General features: G+C 35.8%; 1 protein-coding gene across 3 annotated transcripts in view; it reads right to left on the bottom strand.

Moving 5' to 3' along the window:
* Positions 1–27986, bottom strand: part of LOC150100495 (FERM, ARHGEF and pleckstrin domain-containing protein 2-like) — a 726486-nt gene that overhangs the window by 649468 nt on the left and 49032 nt on the right. For all 3 annotated transcript variants that reach the window (XM_090403005.1, XM_090403006.1, XM_090403007.1), the window contains exon 3: positions 108–212. In XM_090403005.1, coding sequence (XP_090259131.1) covers positions 108–212 — 105 coding nt within the window. The remainder of the gene's footprint in view (positions 1–107; positions 213–27986) is intronic.

The following is a 27986-nucleotide window of genomic DNA, read 5'->3' as shown; positions in this document are numbered from 1 at the left end:
TGATGTTTACACATATTTTAATATACATATTATAAAATTATTTTTTTTTATCTCATTCATATATAAATTTATATCTGAATTTATAAATGTACAATACATCCACTTGCCTTTGTACCTCTAGCATCAGCATATTCAAGACCAAAATAATCAACTTCAAGTAGGTTTAACATTTTACATACTTGATCAAAAAGCATCTGACCTAATGCTTTACTCTAAACAAAGAAAATAAATATATAAAATAAATGTTGTTGGAAGGTTAGGCTATTTTGCAAATTAGAGAAAATCCACATTACTATATATATATATACACACACATATATTATGCATTATATATATTACACAATATATATTATACATATATATATTGTGCCAACAATATATATGTATAATATATATTGTTGGCACAATGTAGTATATGAATAATTTATATTATTATTACCAGCTTCCTACCACTAATAACTTTCTTTTTAATTAATCTGTTATAGGTGTTAGAGTCACTTAAGGGTCAAAGGTAGATCACTGGGAGGAGAGCTATGCATAGCACTTTAAGCAATATAGAAAATAAATAACGGTTTCTGAACTTCTGCCCAATCCTCATTCTTGTAATGCACACTGTAAAAAAGTATCTATCTGGATACTGAACTAACAAGTACTGTATGACAATTTGGAATTTAGCTGAGCAAACTCTATTCTTACTAAGACAAAAATACAAAATGATGGTATAACATGACAGTATTTCATGCTGGCTGGAACACTAACCAGCTAAACAGTGACACGTTCAGTCTCTAAAGCGGGGATTCCAGACTATGTAAAAAATAAATTTAAAATTTAAAAAATATATATATATATATAAATTTGATAAAAGTAAAAAATCCTTAGCCTATTCACCGTGCAAAATGTGCTTTAAGTTTGTGAATAACCGTTCATGCCTGGGAACAATGAAGTGAAAAGTCAGCTATTGGAACAAACTCCAAATCATCATCAACAGAATTCAAGATTGGCTCTATCAAAATAGGAGGTATTCAATGGAAAAGTGAAGTGAAGTGGCAGAAGAACTAGAAAACACCAGGTTGACATAAAGACAGGTGAAAATTTTCTAAATCACCACGAAGGATGTTATATTAGATATGGGCAAGCATCAAAAATTGGGAATTGGACAGTGAGATTTATTTGTGATTATGATCCCACAGAATGTTTCTACTAAGGAAGAAATACAAGAATTTGAGTCATTCTGAAGGCTGTCAACACAAGTTGGTATTTGGAGATCTTAAGAGTGGAGTAGGAAATGAATCACAGACATGAAATGTTTTGAGAAAATTTGGAAAAAAGAGCAAAGCTAATAATAACGGTAATTACCTGCTGGATTTCTGTTCAGAACATGAACAGATCATTAATAATAACAATATTCCAGTATGAAAATGTGAACAAATTCACATGGCGAGAAGACAAGAAATAAGACATTGTTGGAAGTTTTTCCACTTGGTTATACTATAAATTAAAGATGCCAAGAAAAACACACCCCAACTCAACATCACCAGAGTTAAAGATCGGTACTATCAACATAAGAAGTCTGAATGGTAAAGAAATGGAGCTAGCGGAGGAATTAGATAAGTACCAGATTGATATAATAGGGGTGACTGAAACAAAAAAGACAAAAACTGGCGAGTTCTTTCTGAGCAATAAATACAAAATGTTATATTCAGGCAATGACAATCAAGGAAAAGGAGTAGCCATAGTATTCAACACTAAATACGAGGCTAATCTTCTTGAATGGCAGGCATTCTCAAGTAGAGTGATTTGGGCAAATATCAGAATGGGGAACTGGATAATGAGACTTATTTGTGCCTATGGTCCCACAGAAGGTTCTACTAAGGTAGAAGTGCGGGAATTTTTTTTGAGGCTTTAGAGAAAGCAACAGACACAATGAAAAAGGAAAAGATGGTCCTTGTTGGGAATCTAAATAGCAGAGTAGGAAGTGATTGTCAGACATACAAAAATGTTTTGGGAAAATTTGGAGAAAAGAGCAAAGCTAATAATAATGGTAAATACCTGTTGGATTTCTGCTTATGACATGGACTGGTTATTACTAACCCCATGTTCCAACATAAAAATGTGCACAAATTCACATGGAGAGAAGAGGCAAGGAATAAGAAATTCTCCTTGACTATGTTATTGTTGATAGTGATGTTTTCTCCCTGGTGCAGGACACCAGAGTATACAGACGATTTAAAATTGGAAGTGATCACTATTTAGTCTTGAGCAGGATAAAATTGAATTTCATATTGAAAAGAATGACATGTAAGAAAGTTTTAAAGCGAATAAAAGTTGAGCAGCTCTCAGATGTGAACTGTAGACTAAAATACACAAAGATTATTGAAGGAAAAATGAAAGAGTTTGAGAACAGGAACCAAACCTTGGAGATTCAGTGGCAAGCCTTGAAGAAAACCTTGATTGATTCAGCTAGAGAGGCATGTGGTGAAGTTGTCTGCAAGGATAGAAAAATTAGAACTCCATGGTGGACACAGGAAGTTAAAGAGCCAGTGAAGGAAAAGAAGAAAGCATATCAAAAGTTCCTGTCAAATAAGTCAGCTTGTGCTCTTAGAGAATACCGAGACAAATGTAAGAAAGCTAAACAGTGTATAAAACTAGCTAAATAAAAGCCATGGGAGGACTTTGGCAAGAACAGAGAAAATAAATATCAAGAGGGTGGCAAAATATTCTGGAGGTTGTTGAAGAAGCTTAGGAATGGAGGAAAGAGTGCTGTAAAAGGAGTTAGCGATGATAAAGGTGACATGAAAACGGGAGAAAAAGATTTCCTTGAAGTATAGAGTAATTACTTTGAAAATTTGCTAAAGGAAACAAGCAGTGATGACAGCACAGTGATAAAAAACACTGACCAGGCATGCAGTCAGGAATACATATCCATACTTGAAGTAGAAAAAGCCATCAAAGGCTTGAAATGTGGAAAAGCAGCAGGAGTGGATGATATTCGACCAGAAATGCTGAAGTATGGTGGTATAAAAGTCTTACAGTGGCTGCACTGCATAGTTCAGAATGCCTGGACAGAGAGACGAATTCCCAATGATTGGAGTAGAGCTCTCATAGTACCCATATAAAAAAGGGAAATAAAACTGAATATGAGAATTACAGAGGTATATCCCTACTGAGTGTTCCTGGTAAGATATATACAAGTATACTTGAGAAATGGTTGAGAAGAATTGTGGAAGAAAAGCTTGGTGAAGAACAAGCTGGATTCAGGTAGAGGCTGTCAGGATCAGATCTTCACTTTACAACAAATAGTGGAGAAATCATGGGAATATAACAAAGATCTGTATTTAAGTTTTGTTGATTTGGAAAAGGCATATGACAAGGTGCCAAGAGAGAAGCTATTCAATACGCTACAGTTATATGGTGTCAATGGGGCATTATATCAAGTAATACTTAGTCTTTATTTGAGTTGTAAGTCAGCAGTTAGAATTGAAGTACAGGAAGATGGTTTAATGTTAAATCTGGTGTGAGAGAAGGATGTACATTATCCCCTCTGTTATTCATTATCTATATGGATCACATTATGAAGGAAAGTGGTATTAAACATGATATCAAAATTTGAGATGTTAATGTCAGCTCTTTGCTTTATGCAGAAGATGTTATACTTCTGAATAAATCCACTACAAGTTTGCAAGATTCCTTGACTAAATTTAATAACTGTTGTAATAGATATGGTATGAAGGTCAGCATTAAAAAGACAAAGACAACGAAAATAGGTAGAATTGTTGAAAATGTCAACTGTGTTGTGAACGGTCAACCTGTGGAACAAGTAAAACATTTCAGCTACTAAGGTACGATTTTTAGTGAAGATGGTAAATTAAATATGGAAATAGACAACAGAATCAACAAAGCTGGTATGGTAGGAAGTCAATTGAATAAATTCATACGGAATAAGAGAGAAATTAGTCGGAACACTAAATTAGCTGTATACAAGCCAGTGTTCAAATCAGTTTTAACTTATGGATCTGAGAGCTGGGTCAGAAGTAAAACACTTGACCAAAGACTAGAGACACGCAGATATGATAGTCTTGAAAAAGATTACAGGCGTGAACAAATGGCATCAATGGCAATATCATATTAAAAACGAGAATATTAGGAAAGAACTTGACATTGTCAGCATCCAGTAATGCATTAGCAGAGCTAATCTCAGGTGGTATGGTCACTTAAGACGAGGAAAGATTAGCAAAACAAGTGTTCTCTGCCAAGTTGACAGGAAAACAACCCAGAGGAAGCCCAAGATATAGGTGGATTGATATGGTGCAAAGTGTCTTAGATGATAGAAATATAAGATCTGGTAATGTTGGAGTCTTGACAAGTAATAAAGTGATTTGGAGGAAAATTGTAGAAAGGAAGTTAGTAATGATGTAAATTTTTCATGTAGTACTATCATATTCTGTACACCGCTTGAGGGTACATGGCAGGAATTTGATGATGATGATGAAGAAATTATATACTTGGTTTAATTCTTTATCCATAAGCAAACAAAGTTTGCAGCTGAAGTATTTTCAGGACTGGGGTAACTCATATATAGAAGCTGATGACGTCACATCACTTGCCTTAGTATCCCATAATGCGAAGCACATATCCTTAATGGTATGTATAATGCTCTGCATTATGGGAAGGGTCACTACCGAGACCGGTAGTGACCTTTATTGAGTTCTCATTTCGACCTTTATGGTGACCTTTATTTTAACCTTTATTGAGGTCTTATCAGTGGGAGCCAGACCCAGAGGTGATACTAAGGTTGAAGTAATGCTGAAGTCATAATTTCTTATACAAGTATATTTTTTATACATACCCATAAGGATATATGCTTTGCATTATGGGATACTTAAGTCAAGTGATGTGAAGTCATCAGCTTCTATATACACGTTGCTCAGTCCTGAAAATATGTCAGGCGTAAACTTTGTTTGCTTACACCTGGATAAAAGATTAAACCAAGTATATAATTTCTTGGTATCTTTAATTTAAAGGAATAAGACAATTCTGACTGACTATGTCATTATTGATAGCAATATCTTCAAATGCTGATTCAGGACATAAAGAGTATACAGGGGATTTGAAATGCGAAGTGACCACATTTATTTTTCAGCAGGAAACCGAACATCACAGTAGATGGTGGACAGTTCAGTCTCCTGCAACATACGGTCTGAGAAAAAAAAAGATGAGTTTAGATATCAATTATTAGCGATATACTCTTACTTTAGTACAGTTTTAGTTTGTTTGGGTTGTGATTAAGCGTGGCATATTTGCATTGGGAAGTCATTCTGTTGGAAGCACTTTTTCAGGACTGCAGGAAAGAGTACAACGAAAGTCAGTTGGTCAAAAAATGAACTAGGTTAACCAGATGGACTTCACGAAAATCGAATGTGTTCAGTGGTATGGATTTTACTAACATGGTTTGTCGTAGGGAGTGTAATATGTATATGTGGGCGAATATGCCAGATGTGTTTGTTGAAAGATTAAACAAGAGAAGTGAGATAGTGAAGATCTGTAGAAAGTGTGATATGTTAATGCAGTGGTTCTTAGTACCCCCCCCCCCCGCTGTACTACTAGTAGTAGTACAGCGGGGGGGGGTACTAAGTACTACTACATACTACTAATATAATAAAAGCGATAAATTCCGTATTTAATCTATCATCCCTATTTATATTCTATGTTTAGCAACACTGTTCAGAATATTGTACTGTATGTCTGACAATACTGTTCAAATTTATTCCCTACTTATTTTTTGCAATTTTTACATTACAAGTTAATTGAGCTACTTTTTGGTCCGAATTTTCTACACTGCTTACTTATTTCAGGTAATAATTATTTTGGGCTATTTTTAGTAGAATCCACTACTTTTATAAGCTTTATCTGCTACTTTTCCTAATGCCTATCTGACAACCATGACTTGCAGTTTACATCTAGCCAATGGTATCTTGTGGTACACTTTGTTGATATTGTGTAGCACTGTAGCCCATTAAAATGAGTGAAAAAAGAAAGTGTCATCAATATTCAAGTGAATATTGATAAATATGGAGTTATTCCATCGATAAGTAATGAGCAGTTACCAATGTGCTTAATATATGAAAAAACTTTCTCATGTGAAGCCTGCAAGAATGATTGAGCATTTAAGAACAAAGCATCCAAATGAAGCAAAAAAGGATATGGAGTACTTTCGCAAATTAAAGACTAAATTTAAAAATCGTCCTGGACTTAAAGGGTTGGTTGCAAAACAAAGTAACCAAAAAGAGAAGGAACTTGTTGTGTCTTACAACCCTTCAAAATTAATTGCCAAATGTGGAAAGTCACATATTAGCTATAAATGAAGTTTTAGATACGACGATTGGCCCAGGTAAAAGTAATACGACATCATCAATTCCTCTCGGCAATAGTTGAGTATCAACAAGAATTACCAATGGCAAAGCACATTGAAAAAAAACTTTGTGATGATTTAAAAGCCATAGAATTTTTTTTGCAACTTGATGAGACAACATAACAATGAAGCTTTGTTAATGACCTACATGCATTATATAAATACTACTGAAGAAATTATTGAAGAGTTTCTGTTTGCTGAACAAATGAAAATTGACACAAAAGGTTCTACAATTTTTAAGATTGTTAAAGACTTTTTTTAATGCTAAAAACATTCCTCTCACAAATATTATTGCTTGTGCAACTCATGGAGCACCAGCTATGATTGGTTATCACCGTGGATTTATAGCACATTTAAAAGAAGCAGTTCGTTCCAGATATCTTCACAATTCACTGTATTCTTCATAGACAGCGCTTAGCTGCAAAACATCTTAGCAGCAGACTACATAAGATGTTGAATGATGTTATTAAAGCAGTGAATAAAATAAAAGCTCAGTAATTGAATACCTGTATTTTTTGGGAACTTTGCAATCAAAATTGTCTTTTGCTTCATACTGAAGTTAGATGATCCTCAAATGGAAACTGTCTTTAATGATCTCTACTATGCTCTAATGATCTCTATGACACTCTTTTGGAATTTTTTAATTCACATGATGAGAACATGTGTAATGTTCTAAAAAAATAAAAAGGTTGACATCGCATATCTTTCCAATATTTTCATCAAATTAAATAAGGTTAACATCAAATTGTGGGAAGCAACTTTGCTTTATTTAATAAATCTTATTAAATAAAGCAAAGGGAATTATAAATGCTTTTATCAGCAAATTAACATTCTACAAGCAGAGCATTTCAGGATGAGATGTTCTGCAATTCCCAAGTCTACAAATAATACATGATGATTTAATATTAGATATGAGAATGGTCTAAAAAATTCTCACCCTAACAATGAAAAAACAAATTTATAATTCCAAAATTATTTTTATTTTTCAACATAATCTCCCTTAACCATGTCGCCTTAAATATGGATAAAATACAACACTCCTTTACACTTCGTATCCATCATATATTTCAATGTAATATTAATGGTATTACAATTTTAATATACCCTTCGCATCCATGGTAACCTGGACGTATATATACATCTTGGCCAGTTGGGTGGTTAAGATGAGCGATGCTGCAGCGCCATTATCCAGTCCCTGTAGTGGTTCTCAGTAAGATCTGCAAAATACCCCTCTACAACTGCAAAAACTTCTTCGAAGAAAAACGCCGACCAGCGAGGAAGAGTTTTAGTTTTGGGAAGAGATAGAAGTCAGAGGGAGCCAAATCTGGGGAAAAGGATGGATGTTTCAACAATTTATAGTGCAGATCCCTTAATTTCCCCATTGGCAAAAACTTTTGTGGGCAGGTGCATTGTCCTGATGAAAGATGATTTTTTTCTTCTGCAAACCAGGTCTTTGATCACAAATTTTTTCCTCTAGTCTGGTTAAAAGATTGGAATAATATTCTCTGGTAATTGTTTTATCCTTTTCAAGATAATTAATAAACAAAATGCCTTTAGCATCTCAAAACACCAATGCTTGCTCAAAATGTAGAACCTTTTGAGCAAGCATGGTACCTATCTTGCTCAAAGCTTTTTCATATGCAATTCTTCATGCAAAATATATCCTACACATTCTTTTGAAATGCCTGTAGTCTCAGCAATTTCATGAACTTTGACTCACCGGTCATCCAATACCATACCGTGCACTTGATCAATGATTTCTGGTGTTGTTACACCTTTTCGATGTCCTTCATGTGGATCTTCAAGGCTAGTATGGTCATGTTTAAACTCGCAGCCTATTTCTTAATTGTCGAAAACAAAGGAGAAGAGTGCCCATAAACTTTTATGAACTTCGAATGAATTACTGTGACGTTAAACCTTATTTTACAAAGAATTTTTAACTGTACGATACTCAATTTTATCCATTTCAAAGGATACAGACAACACTTTTGCTTCAGACAGCTGTATGAAACAAACTACTTGATAGAATGACTTGCAATTTCACATGGATGCTTATGACAGATGCAACAACTTAGGAAAAAAAAAAAAATCTTGCCAATAGCGTTGCCATCTGTGGACAAGGAGAAGAAATTTTCAGACCAACCTTGTACAGATATGGATTGTTATTGTTCCCATCTTCTGACACTGAAAGAAGACTTGATAATCAGATTCAAAGACTTTGATGAGCTTAAAATACCCGATTGGGTCATAAATCCATATGCCACTTCTGTTCATCCAAATTTGGGTTAAGAATTTATTGACTTAAAAAATGATTTTGAAGCTCAAGTATAATTTCAACAACATGGGTATGAAAGATTCTGGCTAAACATGCAATGCAAATATCCTCAGCTTTGGCAAGAAAAATTATTACTGATCTTTGCTCTTCCTTCTCCATACTTGGTCAAGAAAGGATTTAGCGTTGTGTGTTGCAATTGTTAACTAAGCAGCGAAATAGATTGCAAATATGAGAAAGAGGAGACTTTAGACTTCGTTTGCTGAACTTCATATTGAAAAATTAGCAGGATCTCATCAAGGCTCAGGATAGCCATTAATGATTGGCTTATTAAATACAGTAAGTTTACATCTTTAAGTAAAAATTAATTTGTATCAGTCATTAATTTTTAATTAACTATCAGTTCAAGTATGTTGATGGTAATTTAGGTTTGCCTAATAATATAATTATCTCATTAAGTCATGAACTTAGTGTAAAATTGAGCAGGGAGCACCAAGCCATACAAATAGTTGAAAGGGGACAGCAGGCAAAAAAAGATAAAGAGCCACTGTGTTGATGAATTGCAGTGATTTGAATGACTATTGCTGGTAGGAATGAAATCAGGTGTGTACAGAATGAAATTAGATGTATAGTGGATACAAACGGAAGAGTGCAAAAGAATAAAATGAAAGATGGTGAAGAAAAAGAAGTGGCAAATAACTCGAGAACAGTACTATATGGAAATTCTATCATAAAAAGGTGCGGTGGATGAGAGGGTGCACAAGGGAAAATGTAAGGATGAAAATATGGATATTACTGAGAAGAGTGAAAGACAACAGTGTGAAAGGAAAAGTAGTTTGTTGACAAAGTATGACAACAATGAGTGGCAACAGAGCAAAGATTGTGCATGGAATGCTAGCAGAAATGTGTAAAGAGAAAGGAGTGCAGTTTGTGAATGTGTGAGATGAGTTTAAGGAACATATGAAAATGTGCAAGAGCAATGGACTGCATCTGAATGGTTTTGGAGTAGATCATTTCTGGTAGGAAGTGTAATGAGTGATGCAAACAATTCATCAACAGAAGTCAGAGATGTCAGTGAGCAGAAGAGTGGGCCAAGTGAGACTGATGTGTTTGTGAATGGAGAGGAGAATGTGAATATAAATTGGACAGGGAAATAGGGTGGACCAAGGGGAGTGGGGAGACATGATGTAAGGAGAGTGGATTCTGAAAGTAGTAATAAATGCATGTATGTGGATGGTGAGCAGAGGAATTGAATGGCCTGGAATACATGGTGGATTGAGTCTGTGGATATGGGACAGAAGGTGAGGTGAGCAGACAGGAGCAAATGAGGAAAAGTCACAGATGAGGACAGCATGAGTAGGATTGATTATAGACCAAGAAATGAATTATTATGCTTATTTATGAATTCCAGGAGTATCAGGAATAAGGGAAATGGAACTGTGGCACTGAGTTTATACACCTGAAAATGGTTGGAATAAGCGAAACATAGTTGGATGAGAACAACATCCTCATGGGAACAGAAATGGAGGGATATGATGTTCTTTGTGAAGATAGGAAAAGCTAGAAGGAAGAGGGAGTGCTGCTGATGACAGCAGGGGAATTATGTCCACACAAGGTTGAGATACTAAGGAGAAAAAGTAACTGTGGTTCTGAAGCAGTAAGGTGTGAAGTGGAGGTTGATAGAGTGAGATACTAGGCAGGATGTTTCTACAGATCCGGGAATGTGGAAGGTGAAAACAAAGAAATGTATAGGTTTTCATTATCACCAGCCTTGTAGTTCCAAGGCTGGTGAGTATGAAAGCTTAGGAAACAATTGAGAGCTATAGTGTGGAAAGAGATGAGGGGGAAGGAGACAGATGCTGTGTGGGAATTGATCAAGATCTATTAAATAGCAACATGAAACTTGGAATCTAGAGACTCACAGAAAAAAAGGATAGTTGCTTTTGAAATGTGGTATTACAGCAGACTGTTGAGTCTAAAAGGCAGACAAACAAATGGATCCTAGAAAGGATTAGTAGGACAAGAATCTACAAAAGCACTAACAGAAAAATGTTGAAATACCTAGAGCAGGGGTGGCCAACCTATGGCACATTGCATGATTAGAAGTGGCACGCTGAACCCCAGAGAAAAATTTTAAAAAAATTTGTATACGATTTATATAAACACACAATTAACCTACCACTGAATTCTAGAGTGCGCACTTATTATACTTGTTTGATCTTGAAGCAACAGGCACCGGCAAATGCTGACATGTGTCACCAGTTACTCAATCCGTTTACAGCTGACTCTCGTGTCATAACGTTTGATGAACTTCTGATTCGATGCGAGTGAACAATTCTGTGTTTTCGAACTTTATGTTTTTGTTAACAGTTCTTTAAGTTGAAGATAAGATTTCTGTTTTCATGAAGGCTTAATATAGTTCTGTAAATTTAAAAATAAATGTTTTCATTTTGAACGCGTATGTCAAGTTCTTGCCCTCTCCACTAATTTGCCGATTACTGAAACCAACAATTATTCGGTGTTTGTATGTGTGTGTTTTTTTTATACAATATCTTTCCTTTTTATTTACGTATAGTAGGTTTATTCCTAAAATTTAACTGATCATCAGCAAAGCTTTCATAATGAGGATGTTTGGGTTGTGTGTGAGATGGCCAGCTGATCGACTGTTTTATGGCAGGAAGCGATCTCGTATTTCATTGGACATAATATATTACAAGAGAGAGACGAAAACACTATGAAAAAAAATATATGTATGATTTTTAAACTTATAGAACTGTATTAGGCATTCATGAAAACAGGAATCTTATCTAAAACTTGTAGAACTGTTTTTGAATGTTCATAATGTTTAAAACGATAAAATAATTTAAATAAATTATTTAATAATAAGCTTTACTTTTTGAAATAATTTTTTTTTTACTGTCAGTTACCCATTACTTTGCAAAAGAAAATGAGCAGAAGAAAAGCAGAAGGTGATAGCATGCGCCAGTTTAATGAACTGTGGGAAAATGAGTTCTTATTTATTGCGGGTCCTTCAGGAAAACCGTTGTGCATTGTTTGTGAAAGTGCTCTCTCAGATAATAGAAAACATGATCTTAAAAGACACTACAGAAAACGCCAAGCTGAATTAGAAGAAAAACTGAAGTTAGTTCCTGGATCTGAGTTGTGGAAAGAATATGTGGTTAAGAAAAAGGAAGAAATAAAAAAGAGACAAAATATATTGTGAAATGAAATTGTGAAAGTGTGGCAATGCTGGAAGCGTCGTATGAAATTGCCTTTGTGTTGGCTAAAAAACACAAGCCTTTCTCTGATGGAGAGGAAGTTGTTAAGCCCTGTCTCGAAAAATTTGCAAAATGTCTTGGTGATAAGAATGTTGAAAGAAAAGTAAACCAAATTGCTCTGTCCAAGCAAACAATTACAAGATGCATCAAAGAACTTTCCCATGATGTTACTGAGCAATTGAAAGACCATGTTCATGCTTGTTCTTTCTTTTCTTTAGCCTTGGACGAATCCGCTGACATATGTGATTTAGCCCAATTAAACATTTTTATAAGAGGAATTGATGGTAATTTTAACATCTTTGAAGAACTTATCGGTCTTGAGTCACTTCATGGAAAAACCAGAGGGGGTCAGACATATTTGACAAAGTAAAGTCATGTCTAGAAAATGAACAACTAGATTCTAGTGAGTTCATCGGTGGACTGATGAACTCACTAGATTGCACTGATGGAGCACTGTCAATGGTAGGTAGAGTTTCTGGGACTAACTTTACTTGAAAGGTTTTTAGGTCGTCCTCTACTGAAGTATCACTGTATTATACATGAAGAATCTCTGTGTAGAAAAACTCTAAATTTGAAGCATGTAATGATACCAGTTGTAAAGTGTGTGTGTGTGAATAAAATTAGAGCAAGAGGGTTAAACAGAAGAGAATTCAGAGAATATTGTGAACTGCTAGATATGGAATATGGTGATCTCATTCTTCATTGTGAGGTGCGCTGGCTTTCTAAAGGACAAGTTCTCAGTAAATTTCGGAAGCTGAAAGAAAGTCTTCGTAATTTTCTGGAAGAGAAGGATGTGCTGCATGAGGAAAAAGCCCTGTTGTGTGATGAGAAATGGCTATTTGATTTAGCATTTTTAGTTGATGTTACCAGCCGCCTCAATGATCTAAATTTGAAACTGCAGGGCAAGAACAAATTGTTTCCTAGCTTAGTAAATGACACTAGTGCATTCAAAACGAAATTAAAACTGTTCATCTCCCAGCTAGAAAACGGGGATTTACGTCAATTTCCACATTTAAAAGAATATAGTGAATCAGTTGAAGATAATGGCAACTTTACAGAATATACTGAGAAACTCAGATTACTGCAAGAGTCCTTTAACAGTCATTTTAGTGATTTTGCCGAAGAAGAAGACTGCGTACTTGCATTTATAAATCCCTTTTCACTTACCGAACAAAAATCTTGACGATGCCTAGCAACATACCAATGGAACTTACTGATCTCAAAACCAATTCTTTATTGAAAATGAAATTTAATGAACTTCCATCACTCCCAGATGCTTCTGATATAATTAATTTCTGGTGATCGTTGCCCTGTGAACATTTTCCAGAACTGAGAAAATTTGCTCAGAGTTATATCTGTCGTTTTGGAACTACATAGAGATGCGAACAAGCATTTTCATCAATGAAAATGATTAAGAACAAACTACGATCGAGACTGACTGATTCAAATTTGAAAACCTGTTTGATGCTTTCTGTAACTGATTTAACTCCAAAATTACAAGCTTAACAAAAGCAAAGCAATTTCAAGTCTCAATAAAATAATTAATATTTATCTTGTCTTTATATGAAATCCTTTTATTTTAAACTGCTAAAAGAGTCTATATTACCATATAAATCATTTTATGCATAACTGTTAAATATATCCATATTACCATATTTTAAAAGGGCTGAAAAGTGGTATAAGTTTGTATGGCGCATCTTAACTAAAAAATGAAAAAATTGACGCATGAACTATAAAAGGTTGGCCACCCCTGACCTAGGGCATATAAAAGAAATGAATGGAGACTCCTTATAACAGTAACAGAGGGTTGAGTACTTAGGAAAAGGGAAAGTGACAGACCCTCAATATGATGGGTAGATGATGTATAAGTGACAGAACTTGACAGCGTTGAAGCTGAGAATTCATACAGCACATTAAAAATAAAATAAATATAGAGCTTCTACTGAAGTCTAATGAATTCATGGGTTATGAATTTACAAATTTAAATTTCTATCTTCATCAAAAATTGCATCTAAATAGCTGAAATATTTTATATGTTCTCCATTGAGAATGATATTATTATTATCACCCAAGACCCCATGAAGTCAAAGACTCATCGAGGAGGTCCTATTATCCTACACACAGTTCATCATACCACGTTTTAAACACACTCAAATTCTCTACAGACACCACACTCTCAGGCAAGGCATTCCAATCATTCACAACTCTGCATGCGAAAGACCTGCTTCTCACTCCCCTGCTCACACCCTCTTTATAGAGTTTCCAGAGATGACCTCTAGTTCTCCCCTGATCTCCCACAGTTTTCTGTAGAACCTCTCCAACATTGATCCCATAACAACCCTTTACTAGCTTGTAGGTCTCTATCATATCTCCCCTCTTCCTCCTATCCACCAGACTCTGTAAATTACATCTTCTCATATTCGAATTCCAGAGGTCAGAAACTACTTTAGTCAGTCACCTCTGGGCCCTTTCCAAAATCTCTTCATCCTTCTGAAAACCAGGTGACCAAATCAGTGTCCTCTGCATCATTCCTAGAAGTCTTTGTGGGGATGATTCGGATCCATGCCCATGGTGCGATTCAAACCAGCAGCCTTTTTGGCTGGCGAGCGGATCTACTAACCACTCGGCCAACCAGGCGGGCAAAGTGTTTCCAGTCAGTATTCTCCAAAGGAAATACATAGAGTTCTTTTACTTCCTAAAAGTGCTGAATCTTACCAAATTTTGAAGTGGGGGGGGGGGGGGTGTCAGTGATTCTTCACCCTAAGCCATCACCAAAAGCTTGCTGACCCCTTAGCTATCGATGATTTTAGATGCATTAGACAAGATGATTTAAAATCATCCTGTGATCTTAAAACCGTAGCACTTGTAATAACTAGTTTTAATGAAGCATATATACTAAACATATTTATAAAAACTTTCGTGGCTTACACATGTTAAAAAAATATAGAATTTTATTCAAAAACTCCAATATATTTCACAAATGTAACATGTACATCATCAGAGAGACAGACATCTATGCAACTTTTACAATTGTTCCTTTGAACTCTAATAGTGTAATCATATCACCTTAGCTGGTACCAAGACATGACTAGTATTCACATGCTTCATTCTTGTGATTCATGTTTTGAACGTAGTTAAGCCAGTCTTCCTCTCTGATGATATTAATATTACACTGGATGAAACATACTGGAGTTTTTTAATAAAATCCTATTTTTGTTATATGTGTAAGCCATGAAAGCTTTTTTATATAAAAAAGCACTTCTACTATTGTTTCAATACAGCAATCCCTCAACTGATGCCTGTTCTTTAAAACAGGCACATTAATCGAAAACGCACTCATCGAATATGGGAAAAGTATGATTTGTTCCTCAAATTTCTTTTTTGAACCTTAATTTTTTTTTTATAAAAGAATTAGGGTATATCTCAGGTCCTAGTTAAAGGAAAACCATGAAGCTGAAAAACAATAAAACATATTCAGAATATAAATTTATTATTCTACTTCTTAACAAAGAAATGAGCTAACGTAGTTTGGTGGACATTCCTGTTTCTTTTTTTCATACAACTAATGGTATGGCCCTATTGCATCTTCTACAACGTCTGCAAATTTTACTGTTTCTCTCTTCATCAGGGTCAGCCTCTAAGCACTGCTGCTTAAAAACTTAAATTGTAAAAAATATTACCACAAAAATATTAAAAATAGTAATATTAGCACCTCCATAGTAGCGCAATTGGAAGAACGATCGTACATTTGGCCTTCAATTGCAAAAGGTCCAAGTTTGAGTCTTGTCATGACGGGAGGAATCTTTACATGGACTTTTTCAATCAAAGGTGAGTTAGTCGATTTCATACGGGGATAGCAGGGTTTTTTCTCCCGCATACAGAAAAATCAGCCCTTCAGAACACACACAATTTGCAGACAAAAAATACTAGCTGTAGTGTTGGGGGCAGTAGATGGCGCTGATGTAGATGATTGGTAGTAGAGGTTCGGTGTAGTGGTGGAGATGGAGAGTTGTACAATAGGTGTCTTCCCGCGATGAGTCCTCCGAGTCCTTGGAGGTGTCACGAATAATAATAATATTTTCAAATTGTTTCTGTGAAATCTCTTTGGGCTTGTCAATGATTAGATTTTCTTCACATTCTTCAGGATCTTCCTGCCGTGCATCTAAATTTTGCAGGTGGGAACCACTCAATTTCTCAGAATGTTGGAAGTTTTTTCCCACTTGATTAGGCTATAATAAATTCAGTTTAATCCTTTATCTAGTGTAAGCAAACAAACTTTGCACCTGAAGTTTCTTCAGGACTGAGGCAACTCATGGTAAACTACTCTGGATTTAGAGAAAGATGTTAGAAGTTTTTTCCACTTGGTTATACTATAATAAATTTAGTTTAATCCTTTATCCAAGTACCACGAGTTGCCTCAGTCCTGAAGATACTTCAGGCGCAAACTTTGTTCTTACACTTGGATAAAGGATTAAACTAAATTTATTATAATTTCTCAGAATGATATTTAATTAACTTAGATTCATTTGAAAAGCCTCTGAAATAATTTGCACAATGTGAAAAAAAAATGTGCTTCCAAATGGCTCGCATATTGCTAGCAGTAATTTCATTTGACTTTGAGACTTTATAACCAGGCTGAGATTTCTCTGATTTGGCCAGAAAAGTCTTGGAAGGCATTCGCTTCCAAAAAAGGCCAGTTTCATCGACATTAGATATTTGTTAGTCAGAATAGACCCCTTCTTCCGCAATTTTCTTCAAAATCTCTGGATAATTTGCAGCTTCGCCTGTGATTAGAACATTATGTAGGCTATTTTTCTTTTTGAAATGCTCAAACCACCTAGCACTAGCCTGGAATTCTTCTTTTCCATCAATGATAGCCCTTTCTTTCAAGGTTGCAAGACTTAATGCTTTTGATTTAATAATGTCAGTGCTTAGCAGAATCAGTTTTTGGTTACAATCTTTGATCCATGTAGAAAGAAGTCTCTCTAATTCAATCATTATAATATGTACTTTGATTTCGAGTGCATGCATGAGGAACTTGAAGCAGCCTTACCTTTCTCTTTGTATTCATCCACTTTGCTTAAAATTGCTCTTATAACTGATTCACCAATTTTGTGTTCTTGTCCTCTCTTTGCTCTGGACTTGCCTTTTCTTTATTTATTTTTCTTTATTATTATAAGTTTTTCTTCCAATGAGATTATTTTTTGAATCATTTTCACACTTCCACTTTTTTGCTCACTAATTCTTTTACTCATGATGAAAGGTTGGGAAAATACTTTAAAATAAAAAAAAGTAAGAAAACAATTGCAAAGGAGGAATGAGATATGATCATCAAAATGCTATATAATTAGCAGACGACAAATCTTGGTAGTAAATTTGGAACATAGCGTACATGGAAATAGTGTAGTATGCCATTAAAAAATAACTTTGTAAAATGTTTTAAATTGTTAACTAAATTATTTCATTATGGCGAGTGATTTTTTTTAAAATAGTTAGCCATAAAAAATGTATAGATAGAAAATTTTTAAAATCTGTAAAATTTATTTTTAAGATATACATAGGTGCACCAATTGAATTTGGGTATAGAAGAAAAATGATGCACTAATCGGAAGCCCATTATTATTATCATCATCATCATAACGCTGATTGCAGGTATAGACCATATTGGTCTGTTCCAGTCTCATTATCCATCCAATATCCTTTTTTGAGGTCTACCCTGCCTTCTCTTTCCAATTGGCTTATATTTTAGTATTTGTTTAGGATATCGGGTATTGGCCATTTGGTTTACATGTTCAATCCATTTTTATTTATAACTGTTTAGTTTTTCTTCTATTGATTTTGTTTTTAGTTCTTCTCATAAATCTCATTTCAGGTTCTCTTTCCAATTGGCTTATATTTTAGTATTTGTTTAGGATATCGGGTATTGGCCATTTGGTTTACATGTTCAATCCATTTTTATTTATAACTGTTTAGTTTTTCTTCTATTGATTTTGTTTTTAGTTCTTCTCATAAATCTCATTTCACTTGTTTTTATTCTTTGTTTATCTTGTTTTTTTATTGCCCAATTTCACTGCCATATAATAACGTGGGCACTGCTAAAGTATTGTATATTTTCAAGCATGTTTCTTTTTGTAGTATATTTGGGTTGAGTCAGTGTGTAGAGGCTTAAGTGCTGTGAGAACATCATGTTGTAGGCTTAATAGATTGTATACAGCACTCAGAAAGGATTAAAACAGAATTTAATACTTCCTATATTTCATCTGTCATCACTGAGACTACTACTGTAACATAATACCACACAATACTAAGCCCAACCACGTGGGTGACTCTAAAGTCCTATCTAGGTGGAGCACCCTCTAAGGGTGGTTGTAGGTGGCCTGGAATGTGAGGTGGGATCTCTGATGATGTGTTTCCCAAATCTTAGGAAGCTTAATGCAACCGTATTTATTAAGATTTGGTTGATTTCTGAGAGCTGCTACTGATTCTAAAAATTGCCTCTCTTTTTTGAATTTGCTGTGATGGAGCATGGTGGTTTTTTCCTTTGAGAAATTTAATACTTCTTAATCATAAATATCAAATTATCTTCCATTGCTGACATGTAGAAAATATTTTTTAAAGTTTTTTTTTTGTTTTTGTTTTAATGTGTAATGTCATTGTTTTCTTAAATTTTTTACCTCTATTGTTATCCTTGTGCCTACTGAGATCTGGCTTCTAAACTGACTTTCTGGGGCTGTTTCTCTCTTCGAGCTCTGGCGAAATTTTTTTGTTAATGTTGTGCCAGTCAGAACTCTAGGACAGCAATTCTTATCCGAAGAAACTTTCCCAGAATTCAAGTAATACCTTACATAGATTAAGTAGTTAGATAGACTGAGTTCTCAGTATACAGTCATGGCCTTGACAATCTTAAATTCCCCTTCTTTCCTCTAAACTTAGGTTCGATATTTTCGTGAGTGATAAAATTCCATCTCTTACTCAGACAAACTCGGGTATACATGGGAAAACACATTTTATTTTTTATCTAAGAACATTACAATTTGAACAAAACATATAATCAAGCAAATCAAGGTTAATACTAAAACACAAGTAAAGCAGGGTAATAATAATCAAATAGACAGGCTATTCAAACACACTCATGAGAATCTTATGTTCATCTATATCACAAACATGGATGTCAGTATTAAACTAGATTACTGCTACTAATGACCCATACACATTAAACTTGGTCTAGACAACTTATGAACGTAGACTACCAGTCCAATTCGATTAACATAACACAGGAAACTGTCTCAAAAATCTCTCTCTCTTCCTTTCTAAACTCTGTCCATTTTACACCTTCATCACCAATAGATAACACATGAAAGGAAGATTTGTACATTACCACCTTGTTAGATGATTTCTCAATCCTTCCGTCTGTTCTTTGTTATAGATTGTCCCTCTGTATGATGGATTGCCGCCATGTGGGAGTCGTGCTTGCCCCGAATTCGCCACATGTTTCTTCTGGGCTTACAAACTTTTCGCAGCACCACTTCTAACACGATTTACCTTCAAAGGAATCCTTTGCTGCTTTCTCATCAATCAGATCCACATCGATGGTCTAAAACTCGAACACTGCCGTCATCTCATGCTAAATATTCTTCGATTCATGTCGCTCAGCAATGGGTAACACGCTGCCGTTTTGCCGTCTTCACATGTCTTGTCAGGTATCAGGCATGCTGATCCGCTTGGGAACTTCAAGCAGGAGACCCATGGGGAGGGCACACGCAACCGGGGAACACCACAGGAACAGTAGAAAAACTGTAGCCTTCTCAATGATGTGAATCCGTTTTAAACCCCATTATAGCACCCTCTTTCCGCACTCCAAACTTGTCTATGGCGCTCTCCCATTTGCTGTCTCTGAGTGACATCACCTCCTTGCTGTACGCACATCGCTTTTTTCGGGGAACACGAATTTCTTGCACCTTCCACGAATGCCTACTCATCGCTCATTACGTCATCTTTGATGGTCAAACTGCAACCGTTTGAACTTTCGTTTGCACGATGATACACGACTTTATACATGGCATATTTTAACACTGATGTTTTTGACAAATTAAGATTCCATCTATTTTAGACAATAACTTTAAACATAGTACTATTTAATATTCATTTCCTTCTTCGATTTCATTTTAATTTAAGATTCAACCTCTTCTTTTATATTTAAATTCCTTTTTAAGCAAAGTTAATATCTGCATCTTCACATATTATGTCTGCTTTGCCAAGAGTACAAGTGTGCTTTTGCTTGATATTGTTCTCTTGTTAAATCTTGAATGGAGCGGTTCTATTCTTGATAGAGCCATCATTCAAGATCTAACAAATGCCTGTCTGACCACGTCTTGGATACAACCCACAGGATCTCATGGGAAAAAACCACCATGCTCCATCACAGCAAATTCAAAAAAAGAGAGGTTATTTTTAGAATCAGCAGCAGCTCTTAGAAATCAACCAACTCTTAATAAATATGGTTGCATTAAGCTTCCTAAGATTTGGGAAACACTTATCAGAGATCCCACCTTACATTCCAGGCCACCTACAAATGCCCTTAGAGGGCACTAAACCTAGATAGGACTTTAGAGTCACCCACGTGGCTGGGCTTAGTATTGTGTGGTATTTGTGTATATGTTACATTAGTAATCCCTGAAGATGTCTCAGTGACCGAGACGAAATATAGGAAGTATTAAATTCCGTTTCATTCCTTTCTGAGTGCTGTATACAATCAAATTAAGCCTCCAACATGATTTGGGTTGAGTGTTCTATTTATCAGGCCTATAATCTGTAAAAATTTTGAAGTTTTTAATTTTATGTCTTTTTCTCCTTCATATGATATTTCACATCTAAGATAACTGATAGTATTTATCTGTTCTATTATTTTTATATTAGATTATATTATGTCTTTTTCTCCTTCATATGATATTTCACATCCAAGATAACTGAAAGTATTTATCTGTTCTATTATTTTTATATTTTATTTTATATTATTATTACGTTACACCTCCAGGGAGTCCAAAGACTCATTGAGGGAGGGCACCTACTCTACAACACTCTGTCTCCACCAACTACATCAATGCCATCTCTTTCGTATTATCACCACTAGTATTTTCAGACACAATCACAAACATCCATACCTATGGTGGGATTCGAACCTGCAGCCTTAGCATATCTGCTCTCCAACAAGGCTGGAGAGCAGATATGCTAACCACTCAGCCAACCAGGCCGGCATTAATCGTGGGATAGCTATACTGTTTTTCAGTAAACTTTTACTGAGATGAGGAGTTAAAATCCAGTTTACACAAAGAAAAAACACTGTTTGCTTGTACCAAAAGTTAATAACTTAAGAACTGTGTAAAAAATGGCTTAGAAAGTTCCCTTAGTCAGTGACTAAAATCATACCTCTAAATCTTTTTTTCTGGTGATCTCAAATTATGATATAAGAAACAATGCCACACAGTCAAACAGATGCTTCTTTTCTAAAATGCCTTAAGCTGTATAATTTCACTAAACTAATTTCTTTACATATTACATCCTGACAAGAAAAATGACACCAAAAGTTGATGATTTTAGTTATGCTGCCTAATGTGTAATATCCTTTAATCAGAAGAAGCCGTGTAACTATATTTACAATAGTCACCATGGGAAAGTAGATGTTTCCCATGGTAGCTAAAATGCCCACCCTTCACTCTGTAACAATGGTGGCACTTCAGTCCAGTTGCCCACACATGGCATTGATATGCTTTTTATTAATAACAGCAAAACTGATTATAAGGGAATCTTTAGTCTCTTCTGCCAAAAACTTCCACAGTTAGGTACTAAAAAGGATGCTGTTCAATAATTTACAGAAGTTCTAACAAGAAGGGGCTTATTTGGAGAAATGCACATAGTTGCCTTTCTGTAAATGTCATCAAATGAAGGTACTCTAATTTTGGAGATACAATCTGCATCTCCTGTTACAGATTGGAAACAATGTAACACTGTTTACATTGTTTCCAATGTTTTCCATCATTTAACAATATAACATCAGTTACGAATGAATCGAAAGGAGATAAATTTTTTATGAGAGAGGACTGAAAGTATTGTTAAAGGTAGCGAAAGAAAAGAGTGACAGAGTTAGAATGGCGAGTCTGTTGCCATGGTATGACAGAGAGGAGTTAAGAAGGAGGGCCATAATCGCAAATAACATTATGCACAGATTATGCAGATGGCGTGGTGTGGAATTCATGGACGTGTGGAATGAGTTTGATGGGCGAAAGGATTTATACAAGATGGATGGCCTGCATTTGAATGGACTTGGTGTGCAGAGACTGGAAAAAGTGTTGCTGAATGAAGTGGAAATGGATGTGCAGAACCAGGAAAACTAGAACTACCAAGGAGGGGGGGGGGGGGTGGAGTGCATATGCAGACATCAGTGAGACAGTTGAATGTAAGAATGTATATAATGTAACAGAGCAGGCTAAGGAGAAAAAATGGGAATGGGACATTTAGAATAACTCATCAAGATAGGGGTGGGACAAAGGGATCACTGCATTTCATGTAAACTAATGCCAGGAGTATTAGGAACAAGAAGGATGAATTTTTGGCCTTGATTGGATCTTCCTGGCCACAGGTTATTGGCATTAGTGAAACATGGTTGACGGAAGATGATATAGTTAGTGGGATAGAATGTGTAGGTTTTAGTGTGTTTAGGAGGGACAGAGAATAAAATGGGGGGAGGGGTGTTATTGATGATAGCTGATGAACTGCAGCCAAGGAGAATTGAAGTTGTATCGCAGGATAGTGAAAGGAGCTCATTTGAGGCTATTTGGTGTGAGATTGAGACTGGCAGAATAAAATTGGGTGCTGCTATAGACCAGGTAATGAAATAGATGGTGGAGATAGTATGCATAAACAAATTGATGAAATGAGTGGAAGGAGGGTAATTATTATGGGGGATTTCAACTATGGTAACATTGATTGGAAGGAGGAGAGGACACATGTGAGGAAGGAAATGGATTTTATTCAATTATTAAGAGATAACTATCTGAAACAGCATGTAATTGAAAATACTAGGGGTGTGAGAGTGCTTGACCTGGTAATAGCATCTGAGAATTTGACTGTAATGAATATGACCATATTGCCACCTATTGGTGAGAGTGATCATAAGGTCTTGACCTGGGAGGTGGCCAAAGGTGTGGAATTTTCGATTAAGACAGGGTATATGTGGAATTACCGTGCTGGCAAGTATGACAAGCTTAGGAGATTGCTTGGATCAGTGCCATGGCATGTACAACTGCAAGGGCTGGACGTCGATGGAGCATGGGACGTGGTCAAGGAGTATTTACAGGAGGTTATAGCTGATTGTATACCTAGGGTCCGAATAGTAAAACAAGTAGGGGTTAAATGGATGAATAACACCATTAAGCTTGAGCTGCAAAAAAAGAATCAACTGTGGAAGGAATTTAAAGACAGGGGTGACCTGCAGGCACACAAAGGTATAAAGTGCAGGCCAGAAGGGTAACGAGTGTGGTAAAAAAAGCAAAAGCGGATTATGAAAGGAAACTAGCTATGCAAGCTAAAGAGAATCCCAAACAGTTCTTTCAATATGCTGCAAGCAAGAAAAAAACTGTACACGGCAAAATGATTTTAAGGAATGACAATGGTAAGGAGGTCACCGAATCAGTTGATATAGTGGAGTTACTGAGCGAGCACTTTGCAAAAGTATATCATCCAGGTGGTGACATTGAAAAAATGAAGGAACCATTAGTTTATACGGGAATTGTGATGAATGAAGTGGAGGTGAATAGTCTATTACAGAACCTTAATGTGAATACATCTGTGGGATTGGATGGTATACCGACACGGGTATTGCGTGAAGCGGCTAAGGAATTATCAGTGCCCTTGACCATGTTGTTTAATCTGAGTTTCGGGTCTGGTTTAGTCCCGAAGGTGTGGAAAGAGGGGAAAATAGTTTGATCCAAGGTCTTGGAGAAAGTAGTCAAGGGAAAAATACAGGAATGGATTAATGAAAATGAGATACTGTACAGGGGACAGCATGGCTTTGTGAAGGGTAGATCATGCCTCAGTAACTTGCTCAAGTTTTATAACAAGGTGACGGCTGAACTGGATAAGGGTAATGGGTTTACAGTGATACTGCTGGACCTGGCAAAGGCATTTGACAGGATACCACATGGAATTCTAATCCGTAAACTACAACATATCGGAATGGATATAGGGTTGGTGAGATGGATAGGTGGATGGTTGATGGAGAGATATCAAAGTGTAGTTTATTCAGGAGTTGAGTACAAAAGAACGGCCTGTGACTAGTGGTGTGCTGCAGGGTTCTGTTCTTGGACCACTGCTGTTTAATCTGTTCATTAACGATATAGGGAAGGATCTAAGAAGAACAGTTCATTTATTCGCTGATGATGCAAAGTTGGGTAGGGCGATAGTGAATGCAGAAGATGTCAAAATATTGCAGGATGACTTGGATAGATTGGAGTTCTGGGCTAAGGAGAATGGATGTCAATTTAATGTGACAAAAAGTAAGGTTATGCATTTTGGGGTGAAATGATTAGCAGCAGTATACCACATTGGTGGAACTGTATGGCAGGAGATTGATGAAGCTAGGGACTTGGGAGTGTTGGTGGATAGGGAGATAAAGTTTAGGGGATACATCGCAAAAGTAGCTAAATCAGCTCATCAACTCACTTGGTTGTTGAAAAATACCTTGACGAGCAGAGACAAGCAAGTTATTGTATCTCTGTACTGAACCTTGATAAGACCTCATCTCGACTACTGTGCCCAGATTTGGTCACCTCGGTTCCTTCTTGATGGGGAGGAAGTGGAGAGGATCCAGAGGCGAGTGACTAAGACGATAGCAGGTCTAATGGAATGAACCATATGAGAACAGGTTGAATATTTGTGGGTTGCAGAAACTAGTTGATAGACGGAAAAGGGGAGATATGATTGAGACATTTAAATTGCTAAAGGGTTTCTATAGGATTAATTCAGAGGATATTTTTTGAGATCAGGACTGATGGTGGAAGAACTAGGGGACACCAATGGAAGCTGGGCAAGAGTGTGGTTAGCATGGGTGTTAGAGCTGGGTTCTTTACTTTTAGAGTGGTAAATGAGTGGAATAAGCTGCCAGAGTCTGTTGTGGGTGCTATGACGGTGAGCGAGTTCAAGGCAAGGTCGTACAAGAATGTCGTATGGTTGTGTGGACATGTTTAGAGCCTCCCTCGATGAGTCTAAGGACTCCCTGGAGTCACTCGAAATAATAATAACATGCATTCTACAACTGCCCTCTTGTCCTGTGTATTTGGAACAATCTGTGTAAAATGTGTTGGGCACTCCAATACTTACAAAAAAACAAGTTTTTTTTTTTTTTTTTTTTTTTTTAAATATTCTCTACATGTCAGCAACGAAATTTGATATTTATGATCAAGAGTTAAATATTATTATTATCATCATCAACAGACCTCCATGGAGTCAAGAGCCTCATCATGGGAGGTTCCACTCTTACATGCACACTTCATCATAACCCCAATTTAAATGCATTCATTGTCCTTGCACTCGCCACACTCTCAGGCAATACATTCCAATCATCCACCACTCTCCATGCAAAAAAATCTACTCCTCACCCCCCCCCACCCAACTTATACAGCCTCTAAGAATACCCTCTTGTTTTCTCTATCTCCAGATGGTCTATGAAAAATCTCATCCAATCTGGTAATTACCCTTTACACACATTTATGAAAAGTTAGAAAAATGCATAGCTTTGAAAACCAGCAACATGACGATACAGATGCTTTATGACATCATATTATGGAAATTTTCCAGTTCACTCTGAAGATTTTTAAATTTAAGCACTGCAGGAGATAAATTTTTGTCAAGATGGTGCAGAGGATGCACATTATGCAATATTCATTAGGTGAGATAAAATTCTGTCCATTCTTATTATGAGAGGTTTTTCACACTGTTCCATCTTCTTAGCTTTCCTTCTGATAAACTGCAGGGATAACTGAAGAGCAATCTCAGGCAGTGAAGACTAAATCAAACTGGTTAACTTAGAAAAGGCTAACCACCTGGGAACCAGTCTTTGGATTTTAGTTCCAATTCATCTTTTGGTTGTCCAGCTGCACGAGACTAGTCAAAAAGAAGAAAAGATAGCCTTTGGGCTAAATGATGCTCAGTTCTTTTTTTGCTATCTGTATTTTCTTTCTCCTATCAGAGTCTCTTGTATCTCTATACTACTGTAGATTTATGATGAACACTCCTTCACTTTTCATTTCAATGAAGAATGAAATTGATACTGGTAGTTCCTATAATGTTTTTGCATTGGATACTGAGACAACTGATGTGAAGTCAATGGTCTGTTTGTTTGTTTTTAAGTGACTCATACTCATTAAAGGTTGTAAACCTATAGTATGCGAGTACTGTGGATGATTTTTTAATATATATATATATATATATATATATATATATATATATATATATATTAATTTTTATAAATTTTCTGTATTTATTTCATTTTTTACCTGATCTGGAAACTCTGATTTGGAGATCAAACATGGAATTTTTTCATGCACTTTAGGTCTCCAATAAGCATGGAAACAGTTTCACACCAGGGAATGAAATTCATCTACCACCATTTACCTCTCATATACAATTAGACTAGTCGTGAAGGTACTTAACATATAAACCTTTGTTTGCTAATATGTGGTTAATGGAGTAACCAAGCTCGTGAGTCGCTAATGAGTTGGATAGCGTCCATACTGCTAGTAATGTTGTATAAACTTCCCTAGAGTGTTAGTTTAAAATCAGTAATTTCTTAAATTCTGATTCAAACCTCTTTAAAATCTAACTCAAACCTTTGACTATACTCAATTGAATGGACAATGGCATTACAGTTTGGACATAAGCAACAAATATCCAACCAGCAGGAATCTTGATTTGTGGACGTGATGTCTTATTTAATAATAAGGCAGTGCTAGTGATTGCTGGAAAACTCCTTTATGGTGGATAGAAAGTGATTCATGAACCTTTCCTGGGATATCTATTTCATTGTCTGCACATTTTTGTGAACTCTTTGGATAATGGAAAGGTAATTTTTTTTTTTAAATTCAATTCTCAGAACACATCAATATAAACCATCAACAAAAGGTTTACACCTAATATATTACATTTAGTACTGTGAGGACAAATGGGCTACGAAATTCAGAAAACCTGTAAGTAATGCCACTTTTGGCCTAAAGAAGCAGGATAGTGGCTACCTATAATGAGGTTTAATGAATTCCTTTCAGTACAGTTTCATTTATATATGCTTAATTAGGAGAGGATGGCTTAACTGTGAGCAAGGAGGTATATAAAGAAATAAATATGCTTGATGTCACAAAAAGGCAACAGGATCTGATGACATATCACCATGTATCCTAAGGTAATATTCCAGGGGAACTGGCAGTAGCAATGGCATGTTTGTTTAATAAGTCTTACAACAGCACAGGTTTCCAAGACAGTGGAAAGAAGGTAAAATTATTCCACTGCATAAAGGTGGTAATAAGGCTTTGGCTACAAACTATAGGACAATTTGTGCATTAGGAGTTATGGTTAAGGTACTAGAGAGAATTGTGAGAACTAGGATACAGACATGGGTTGATAAGAGCAATATTCCCTGTGGTTGGTAGCATGAGTCAGTTAAAGGGAGATTGTGCTTTACTAACTTATGTACTATAACAAGTGACAAATGTCTTGGACAAGGGAAATGCATATACAGTAGAGAACAAATAAATCCAAAGAAGCTTAATTTTCATCAAGTTTTTGGTTTGGGTTTGGTTTCTGCTTCAGTTCACAATAATTTTGCTTTTGGTTTCAGTTTACTATTTTCACTTTGGATTTTAGTTCACTATTTTAGTTGAGTGCTATATATTTTAATTGTCTCTACCATGTTTACTGATAGTGTTGTGCATTTTTAATAGTGTAAACAAGTTGACATTTGTAGTGTTTTATTTATTTTATG

This window comes from Typopeltis vanoorti, chromosome 13 (genome assembly GCF_054136105.1).
Source record: "Typopeltis vanoorti isolate ZY-2024b chromosome 13, IOZ_Tvanoo_1.0, whole genome shotgun sequence".
Taxonomy (NCBI): Eukaryota; Metazoa; Arthropoda; class Arachnida; order Uropygi; family Thelyphonidae; genus Typopeltis; species Typopeltis vanoorti.
This window is presented reverse-complemented; position numbering and strand designations above follow the sequence as displayed.